General features: G+C 44.2%; 1 protein-coding gene across 1 annotated transcript; it reads right to left on the minus strand.

Moving 5' to 3' along the window:
- Positions 1-6,774: 6,774 nt before the first annotated feature.
- On the minus strand, positions 6,775-10,870 carry LOC145496629 (protein mab-21-like 2). The gene has a single exon (XM_081476336.1). The coding sequence runs from the start codon at positions 10,494-10,496 to the stop codon at positions 9,144-9,146; it is 1,353 nt and encodes a 450-aa protein (XP_081332462.1). The 5' UTR covers positions 10,497-10,870; the 3' UTR covers positions 6,775-9,143.
- Between the last annotated feature and the right edge of the window lie 325 nt (positions 10,871-11,195).

An 11,195-nucleotide genomic window follows, 5' to 3' on the forward strand; every position in this document is an offset into this window, starting at 1 on the left:
AGTTAAGTGTTTTTAGGCAAGACGCAAGGTAAATACATACAATAGGTACATACTTCCACGCATACCTAATCTTTATTTATTCACGGTAAAATTTCGACAGCTAAAAATACACCTAATAAATAATGCCTAAAACCTTATACCTAATACCCAATATAATAAAAAAATCATTAAATGAAAAACTGCTTTCCACGAATGCCGTGCGTTACTGTTCTTCTTTGAGCTAAAACTATTTTTGTATTAGTTTGTGCGAGTTAATAGAAGCTTGAGTTTATTCTCAGAGTACCTTAGGTAAATTATATGCGGTTTCACGCCTTTCGAATTTAGAAGTGAGATAATCTGGAGCCAACCCCTGCAGAGACCTGTAAACTACCGTAGCTCTTTGAATTTTGTTGCTGGCGAGCTAGATTTTTCCACCCTAGAAGTTTGAACAGGTGACCAGCTTTTACGTCATAGTTTGAGTAGGTCAAAACACGGGCTGCTCTATTTTGTAGCTTTTGTAACTTATTTCGTAAAGTTATCCCACAATTCCCCCTAAGTTTTGGAACACAAGCCGCCCTGCTACCATAAGCTGCCAAGATCACGTTTATTACAAAAAGAAATCATTAAATCTGCGCCCAGAATTTTCTCCCATAACACGCCCCCTTTTTTTCTTAGACGCAGCGCAGATACAGCAAATATGCATGACTGCCATTTAAATTTAGCAGTCGATATCAGTTTTAACCGACCGATACAATTTCCTTTCATTCCAACCCCTCAGCTTGTTTTGAATTTTTGAGCTTCTTTAGAGACATTCGCTGTTCATTTGGCTTTGGTACTGTTAGCTTTGGAAAACTTCGTCACGCGTTATTCTGACATGCAATTACAGTCGAAGCTCTCCTGGCAACCACCCTCGTAAGCGACCAGCTCTAGTTACGACCACGTTTGTGAAACCCCGTTTGAACTGCGACTCGTAGGAGACCGCGACCACTTTTGGGATTATCCAACTGGACTTTTCCTTTGCTTTTAAGGCCGGTGCCTACTTTTGTTAATGCGCATAATTTCTGCGCATCACGCAAGGCATGGTTTAAGCGCCACGCGCGCGCTGGGGTTGACATTGACGCAATCAACTACGCTACCAAGTGCACGACTACAAGAAAGCAAAATTTTCTTACTGTAACCAAATCAAGTTTAATGAAGCCGTACTTAAACCACGAACACCAAAATAGCAACATATCGCTAACCACTAACTGTTAACATCTTCCAGCTGAAAAACTAGCTGTTATCTGGCGAAAATTATACTGAAATCCAACTGTAAACAAGTACCTGCAGATGGTGTAGTGCGCGCGCAAAACAAGTGTGAAATACGCAAATGTTTTACTTACTGGGGAAGTGACGGGAAAAAATGTAACAGGCACCGTAAAAGTTTTCAAAAAGGATCAATAACTTTAAAAAACGCGTGGTTACCCCCAAATTTTATGTTATGAAATGGATTTGGCAAGCCTATTCAACACGTGATTAGTTTCTGGTTGTGAGCAGAAGGTATTTAGACTGTGTTTTGGCTGAACCAGAGGAAGGCTGTCCGAGACGCTCAAAGCGCTATTGCAACGATTTTGTTATCAAAAACATACCAAAAATGGTTTTTATGTTACCATTTACCATGCAGTTTTAAGATCTTTATAAATGAGTTTGCTTTTCTGTATGTAAAGGGGAATTCGAAGGAAATCTGTGTCGGAAATATCCTTTCCTTCTTTTTTCAGAAAATGCTGATGTCAACATTTTTGTTGAGATTCAAGGCTAATTATCTCGAAAAAATGCGTGGCTACCCCAATTTTTCTTTGTGGATTCCAATGGCCCTTGCAGAGATCTACTTTCTTCGCGTGGTCCTAACCCGGGGCAAAAACCTTTGTATTTAGTAGGCACCGTCCTTAAAGTCTTGTAAGCGACAATTCAGAGTCTTTTAGACATGATAAAACACAAACTGCGGGTTTATTGAACGGCTCAAATATCTTCTGATGTAGATCAACTCATCATTGCACTAGTATTTAGATTTGGGATTATTGTGGTCTAAAAACTTGTACGCAAAGTTTAGCCATGTCCGTATCAGATATAAAGACAATCATTAAACATTTAAAATTTATTTCGGTTTTTCCTAATGAATTATTAATGAGTTTCTGAAGCTCTCGTAAGCGCTTACGAGAGCTTATTCATGTAAGCGACCAGCTCTAGTTACGACCACTTTTTCGAATTTCCGCGGTGGTCGCTTATAAGAGCTTCCACTGTAATTATATTTCAGACCCAAATTCCGTCCAGATACTAAATCAAACAAATCTTGGAGAGAACGATGGAACGCTAAAGGCCTGTTTCAGCCAAATAATAACGGATTAGGGAAGAAACCTGAGAAGGTTTAATTTTGTTCCACCACGTACTAAACTTGTGCGACCCGCCGCCGCTCCCGTTCCCGCTCTCGCTCGCCCCAACGCGGGCGTGTCCGCCAACCTACTGTCGTAACGACACAAGGACGGCGTCGTTAGTCGGGCCTTCAGTTGTTTCTTCATCGTTCCCGACGTGCTCCACTTGCTTGACCCGCCGCCGCTCCCGTTCATGCTCGCCCCCACACGGGCCTGTCTGCCGACCGATCGTCGTAACGACACAACTACGGCGTCGTTACTCGCGCTTTCAGTCGTTTCCTCGTCGTTCCACGACGTGCTTCACTCGCTCGACTGGACGCTGCTCCCGTTCCCTTTCTCGCTCGCCATCACGAGGGCGTGTCTTCTGACCGACAGTCGTAACGACGGCGTCGTTCCTTGAGCCTTCAGTCGTTTCCTCATAGTTCCTTGATGTGCTCCACTCGCTTGACCCAGCGCCACTCTCGTTCCCGCCCTCGCTCGCCCCCACGCGGGCGTGTCCACTGTTCGATCGTCTTCACTCGCTTTTCTGTAGTTTCATTTCCCTCGTTCATTTTGGCTTTTCCAGTTCGCTGCCTGTTTCTTCACTGCCGCCTAGTTCGGTCCTTCTTTGTCTGTTTCTCGTCCATCCTCACCTTTGCCGAACCTCAAGCCACATTCTTCTCCCACTGGTCCGCCTACGGCGCCACTGCTACCCACACTAACAGCAGTCTCACCGATCACCCCTGTCCCGGCTTCCGTCGGTATCTCCTCTCTGGTTTCGAGCGAGGCTTCAAAGTTGGTTCTAACTCTCTCGCGTAACTTGTCTCCAGGCTACGTCAAAACATGAAGTCCGCGCCACTGAACCGTGGTGTTGTTGAGCAGTTTCTCGCCAGGATATTTCTGCTCTGGAAAGTCGCTGGCCCCTTGGCTTCCTCCCCTTATCAGCCTTATGTTGATCTGGCTCTTCCTTGGGTTTTCGCTCGGTAGCCCTTCAAATTATATCAGTGCTGAAATTCTGGCCCTGAATCACCCTCCATAACCATGGCATCCGTCCGACCCGCTACCGCTCCCATTCCCACGCATGCGTTTCCGCTGATCGACCGTCGTAACGACGTAACGACGGCGTGATTACTCGCGCCATTGAACGCCATCATACTTCCGTATGTTGCCGTCGAGAACTGGAGTCTCCCCTTAGCCGCCTCCATCACGCTGTGAGTGAAGTCTACGTACCCAGGCCTCCCCTCGCTTCGCCGCTTAACCGATCTACTTCGCGGCACGCATTCTCAATCCCGGGTCATTCGCCTTAGCTGCGACCTAAGGGCTGATTTACTCTGATGGTCATCCTTCTTCCGGGACTGGAACATTCCCAACTTCTCTATCTCTCCGCCCTGGTCGAACCTGTCAGACCTACAGCTAGCTTCCCGAGAAACTGTCTTCAAGGAACTTCATCTTCTTGTCCTAGCCGTGCACGTATGGGGCTATCAATGGCCTAGCCGCTGGGTCAAGTTCCTCTGCAACAACCGTGGCGTACCCGACCCTATCCCCAACGGGTTTCGCTCCGACGGGGCGCTCCGGGATCTCCCACGCAGTTTGTTCCTCGCGGCCGCTCGTCACTCCTTTTTGGCATTCGCTACTTACGTTCCTGGGCGCCCTAACTCCATCGCTGATGCTGTCTCTCATTTACCGGTTGAGAGGTGTCGTACGTTGCCCCCTCCCTGGCTTCTCCAGAAATAACTCACTTTCCAGTGCCTCTACTAGGGGAACTGACCTCACTGTCCTCCATCAGCATGTGAATTGCTTCTTTACTGTCAGCCTGTGTCCGTCCACTCTCCCTCCACAACGCCGATTTACTGAGTTTTATGTCACACACGGCCTTCACCACACCTCTGGCTCCCCCTTTCCCGTTTCCAAGTTAACACTGGAAATGTTCGCGGTACAGCTGGCCTCATCCGTCTCCTATCGCACCGTGAAGAGCTGCTTGTGCGCCGTTCGTTCACTGTATACTGACTTGGGTCACGGTGACCCGCTGGTCGCCATCCGTCGCCGTGAGCACGTGCTTCGTGGTGTCAGACGTGCCCAATCTCTGAAGGGCCCAGTCGGTCCGCCTCGCATTCCCGTCACTAAGAATCACATGATACTGATTCGCTCTTCCATGAACCTTGCCGACTCTGCCAATGCTCTGCTCTGGGAGGCCTTCTGTTTGGCCTGGTTTGGCTTCTTGCGCGACTAATTCCTCCCTAACGTTCGACTTCGACCAAGCAGGGCATCTCTCTCTCAGCGCTGTGGCCGTCAACTACCAACTTCATCCATCTGCTGTGCTGCTCTCCATCAAGGCCTACGAGACCGATCCTTTCTGCACAGAACTCCAGCTCCTCCTTCCGCGCGCCGACCACGTGGTCTGTCCGGCGTCCAGCCTTTCCCACTTCCCACTTCCTATTTCGCCGTGACAGCCTTCCCGGCCTTGTGCCCGTCTTCTCGGATCGTACTGCACTTCCCTGCTGCCATGGAACTGAGCGCCTCCGTGTCATCCTCGCGTCGACTGGAGTCGAGGGGAATTTTCAAAGCAACAGTTTTTCGGATCGGTGCAGCCACTTCTGCGAGCGCCGCCGGCGTTTCAGACTTGATACTCAGAACTTTAGGGCCACCGGTCCAGCGATGCCTACTGTTTAAGTGCGTCCCCTTAAAGTTACTCTTCGCCAGGCAGCTTCGCAGTTAGCCTCGTCACCATAGTTAGCACTGTTGTGTCGATTTGACTGCGATTACAGTCGTTTATAGTTTACCCTCGCGTCCGTTGGACTTTCCGCTCACCCGCTCGTTATTCGTCGGGGAGTGCAAAAGGTGAGGCACCAGGTCTTCTACCCCTCGCGCTCGTTGGAGCCTTCATTTCTTCCAGCTCGTCAGCTTGGCATCGGTTTCCATAGCAATCGTCCAAGCACCGATCCCTCCGTCGGGTCTCCGCCTTGGCTTCCGGGACGCCACTGGTGCCTTGTTCCTTTGCATTCCAGCCACACCCGTTTTGTCGCGTAGCGGAACAGACATTAATCAATCAGTTTCCTTGTTTATAAAACAATCAGAGGCGTGCAAATGACTTTGCGGGAAATTTGCCTTTGAAAATTTCACGGTCGGTTGCGAAAACCTGACGATATAGGGGAGATTTATCACTAGAATTTCTTTAGTATGTTCCGACTCCATGCATTTACAGTACATTCTCGTTTTCGTATCAGCAAGATGTATTTCAGAAATCACAGACTATAATTTTGTAAAAGCGTAATAGGGGATAGCCCCTGAGTAGCTACACAGCTACACGAAGGCTAACAGAATGACTCAGATGTAGAAATTTTACAGAAGATGTAAGCGGATTTAGACAGAAAAAGGCGAATTTAGAATTGAACATCGAATTTGTTATTCGGGCCGAACCGTTTATTCTGAACCAGACGAGCGAGTTATGCACTCGCAACTGATTGGTTTACAAACAATGGAATTAGGTACGTCTAAGTCCCAGTTTGCACATGCGTCGAACCGTGAAACTCTCTCTTTAATTCTGTTTTGGCAAAGCAAACGTCAGAGAAAGTAGCCAACAAGCCTAGCCTTGACAACCTTTTAGAATGTTTTCTCCCGAGTACTCTTGCCCGAAAAATTTCAAAAATTCCTGAAACTGGGGGGGGGGCCTGCAGGTTCCCCCCCTGCCCCCGGCCCGTACGCCTATGCGGGCTCCAACCATTTTGCTGTTTTCCTGGTGCTTCTTACCTAGTTTTAGTACGCGTCAGACCGTTAAAACTAAATCACTCGAATGGCAAAGTCTGAAGTGCTAAAAAGACAGAAAAAGATGACACTGAAGGTATCCCAGGTAAGGTTTAAGACCTATTTTGTAGCTTTAAAAGAAAACAGACATAGTTTTCAGAATTTTCGACAGAGTTTCAAATGCTAGCAAATTTCAATTTGAATAGTAACAAAGACAAAGTGAAATCAGCGACAAATGAGGCTAAATGCCATTACTAATAACTTATTTCGATTCACGCGATTTTCCATCCCTTTCACTAATGTTAATATGTAAGAAACGATCTTTGTATCAACTTGCAACTCGTTATCCGCGGTCGTTAGAACTTAAAAAACCTTTGAAAGAATTATACAACAGTTTCGTTCCTCAATTAATTTTGCGGCAGCCGTTTTGGACGACTGGCCTTGCAAAAGCCCTCAGGGTTTAATATTCGTTTGCCTGCATCGATAAACAGCTTCTGCTAACAGCGAAAATGCCACCTTGGACTATAGTCGCAGTTTAATGTCGCTACGAAAGTAAAATTATGATATAAAAAGCTTTCCCCATTTAGACCTGTCCAGAGTTGATTCTATTTGTAGTTAGAAAAACAAAATCTAAACATACATTATTCGTACAGTGACAGTCCACTGAAGTATTAAAATCCCTTGATCAATTTCACCAGTGATTACAAAATTGATTTAACCCAATAAATTAGACTTTAACCAGTTTCAAATTAACTTAGAAACTAGAAATACAAACTCCAAAAATTGATCCAAATTGGTCTATTTGGTGCTTTGTGATTGCCAACGCTTGTTTACATACTTTCTAGAAACTTCTAGAAACTTCTAGAATTTCTGAGGTGAAAGGAACTTCCCCGAAACACAAATAGAAAGTGAAAATTGCATCTCATCAAGTAAGCCATGGAGTGTTGATAAGAAAATCCTGCAATATTACATGCAGCTCTAAGTATTAAATGTTGTTGTAAATTTTACTTTTTATGAACGTTTCCTTAGAAAACGTCAGAAGTAAACGCACATATCATAAAAGCTCCCAAAGTTAATCGGGAAGTTACTACCGTAAACCGTGATCGATTTAGGAATAAACTGTTACTACAACAGCTTCAAAATTAACTAGCGGTCATTATCCCAGTAGAGTGCAACGATATGGAACCTACAATCAACACTGTGCAAATGATGTGAAAATGAAATAACTGCATAGCATGGATAGATAGTTTGCTGACCAACAAGCCCAGACTTGCAGCGGCCGGAAGAGTTTTAGCAGCGTCATTAATAATTCCATTTCTTTTGCTGAATTAGAAAACAGGGACGATTTGACACTCTCTGTGTTTCACTTACCAATGTGAACCCCGTTTGTAGTTTTAACCGTTCTTGTGCTTTCTACTTAGCTTGGTGCGATCATCTTGTCTCAAGTCGCCTTCGAAGCTGTCTTTGGCATCGTCGGCTGCGTGGAATGTGTTGGAATTTGATGGACTGAAAAGCCACTCCTTAATTCCTTCCCATTCTTCACCCCGCGACAGGGCTAAGCGACGCACTGGAACGACAACCTGTCTCACATAATTTCAGATAGACTGAAAACGCATTTTCATTTTCGCCCTCAGAACTCCCTCAGCGGAATATTCTGGTTCCAGAGGTTTTCTCTTTTCTATTTCTCAGCGGTGATGGGTTTTTTTCTTCAGTAACTAGAGGCAGAATGAGGAAATAATACCTCTGCCAGGTTAAGGAGACATTTGCTTCATTTTTCAGATTTTCTCGGTGGCTCAAAATAAAAGACACTTCTGTATCAGTTTGGCTGCACAAGACTGTTCAGCCTGTTCCGTGGTGCAGGTTTCTCGTAAATTCTGTTTTGGTAAAGCGACTCCGTCGCGGAAGCCTGGATCATTAGTCTTTACGGAAACTAACCAGTGAAGCAAGGAATAAATTATTAGTAGCTGGATGAATGAATGAATGGCCAGGCGAATGAAGGAACGAAGAAAGGAAGGAAGGAGGGAATTAAGGAAGGAAAGAATAAATGAAGAAATAAATGATCAATTTCCTTTTTTGGCTTTATTTTTTTATTGTACGTACTACCTTGGTTACATTTAGAGTTTTGTTTCAAGTAGTTCATGTTCAGTTAAGAAAAGACTGATTTTTCTAAAGGAGCTCAGTCACGGTTTGCGCATATTGAAAACTTAAGCCTCAATTTTTCAAATTCATGGTTTGTAATCCGTGTTAATCTTTTCCATCCTTAGCCATCCTTGTCCCTTTATGGTTTATCATTATTTCTTTGGTGTTTTTCTATCTTATCAAACTGTTATCTTCAGGTTTCCTACCATTTAAAGGTAATTTTGAATGTGGCCAAAATAACTCAAAATCATGCCATGACTGAGCCCCTTCAAGCTTCAATTTCTTTAGTACTACTGTGCTTGTAAAGGACACTGTAAATAAAAAAAGTAAATAGGACTGAAATTTGCCAAGAAATTCAACTAGTTGGAAGCTGATCATTTGGTTATTTACAAAGTTCGGCTAATAAGTGGCAATGGGTACAGAACTGCGAACAACTATAGATAGTGGCAGGGTACGGAGAATCTTAATTTTAATCACAACCCGGGTGCCTGCAGTAGCTTCATTAACGATGAATGACCAGGCAGGGGAAGAGTGGGGACTTAATGGTCAGAGCGCTGTTAAAGTTTCAATCCAGGACGAAGTAATCGTCTCGTGTTCAATAAACAGTTGCATATTCTTACAGAGCCTTTCTTCATCCAGGTGTATAAATGGGTACCGGCGGGGGAGGAGGGGGGAGGGGTAACCCTGCGATGGACCAGCATCCCATCCCTGGGGAGTAGAGAACTTAAGTCGCTTCGATTCATGCTTGTGAAAGAGATAAGCGCCATCTTGATAGGCCAACAGGCTTGAGCGGAAACCTTTCAAAGACCTAACCATCTCAGGAATTAAAAAATCTTGGTTTTAACCAAATCTCTCAGAGGTAAGCTAGAAAATCAGTAAGAGGAATTTTGATGCTTATTAAGCCTGCAATTCTCTTCTCTGTTCCCTATTTTTGCACATTGTCGCGACCCCACAAGCCACGCACGTTGGCTTTATCATTCTACGAACTCTGTCCTTAAGAGTAGAAACTGTGACAACATTCATCGCAGAAAACAGGTTCGCATTAGGTATAAAAAAATGTGGGCAATGTTTGTTTTCCAAAAACTTTTCCAAGCAGCGCAATATGTCCAGAAAGCGATCTCCCAGCTTTTCCGCGCACCATTTCATGGGATTATTGATTTGATCTCCTGTATGAAAAAGAACAGTTTGTAACTGACACAGTGACAGCTCACACAGCGTTTTGTCTCGCTCTCTTATCTCTGCCAGAGATAACAACAAGCGATATTTTGTGGTTCCAAGAGAGCGGAGCTTTCTGTTTTCAGCAGACAAAAATGACAGTTCCCAGAGGGTTTCGGGATCGCTGAGAGGAAATTGACACGCTTTGCCGACTACATGAGAAGGAGGTTCAGATTTGGAAAATCTACGACACCACTCCAAATTTGACTTGGGTATAACAATTGTCGGTATCAACTCGACCACTAGAATACCACTGTTTATCTGCAGAACTATAGTGGAACCTTCGCAAAATACATCCACTTTCTCTACATCGCTCGGAAACTCATCGATCCCTCGCTCTATGTTATTGTTAAGGGACTTGAGAGCGTTTTTCATTGTTAATTGAAGCTTGGAGCGAACAAGACTCGCTGAGAGAAATCCATCGGGATCTAAACAATCTTCCCAAGTTTTGCAGTCATCCAGTTGCAATCTGACAAAGCCATCTTCCTCGGCGCGATGGATAAAAAAGTTGGCACTATCATCGAGGTAAACAGGAACCCCAAATTCAAACCGATCGCTTTCTTTTTCCACCAAATCACCGTACCTAGCCCCACTGCGGAGAATTTCCCCAATTGTAAACCGGTCGCTTACAACCTGTGCATTAATTAAGACTTTAAACACGACAGAAAATGCCAGACGCTTGTTTCGCATTACCTGGACTCTCTTCTTTCTCACCTGTAGGGAGTAAAACTTGCTAAGCTCACTGGTTAGCTTCTCTTCGTATTTGAAAACCTTGCAGTTGTGATGTTGAGGCGAAGAAGCTTTGTTTAAATGCGTGCACGATGCGTATTTTTTATGCAGATTTGTGTGCGTCATGGCTTTTTTATGCAAAACTTTCCGATAAAGGTCTGAATCTGAGGGAAAACGGCGGAGATAACCCCGTGAGTCTTTGTGTCCATCCATACTCCTTTTTCTTAGCGTCAAGCCGCTCATTTCTCTGCTGAAACTTGGAAAGGACATTTCAAATGAAAAGGTAGAACGTGATACTCTGTGCATATAAACAGCAACTGTACAAACAACCAACGCACCTGCCGAAAATTAATCACGTGACTTAACCAGCTTTCGATGCCGGTTTGTGGTGACATCATAAGCGGGTATCAAAATAGATCTTCCCTTTTGATATGGTTGTTTTTAGTAGAAACCAATGTAGCAAAGAAACAAATAAGCAAAGCGATTAGTTTTGTCAAGTAAAAAGCAAGCTAATTATGAATTTGACGTTGAAAAAGGTATCGAAGTTAGAAGAGTTCCTATTCCTTCAGCAAATGGTCACCATTGCCCAGAATTCCCCGTGATCGGGGATTTTTGTTTCGTCTGGGGGAAGAGAGGAGGTTGGGGGAGGCTCCTCCAGTCCGGAATGGAATATTTTGGCTATAATACACCTTTTGCTGTTCATTTACAGAAAACAAACCTTCATTTGTGTCCAAATTTCTTTCATTATGGTCATTAAACTCTCATTAACACCAATATGACCTTCATTTGCGCGTAAGAAACGTTCAAGAAAAACATTTACATATGCATTAACATTCAAAATCATCAAAAGAAAAACAATACCTTCATTTGACATTCATTGACTGTAAATGTATTTTCATTTTGGTGGAAAAAAAATTCGTTGTCACGAAACGACAATCATTTACACTTTACGACATTCAGTTTTCAACAAAAGACTTTCAATAACACAATTTGCATGAGAACTAA

Source organism: Orbicella franksi, chromosome 9, assembly GCF_964199315.1.
Source record: "Orbicella franksi chromosome 9, jaOrbFran1.1, whole genome shotgun sequence".
NCBI classification, from domain to species: domain Eukaryota; kingdom Metazoa; phylum Cnidaria; class Anthozoa; order Scleractinia; family Merulinidae; genus Orbicella; species Orbicella franksi.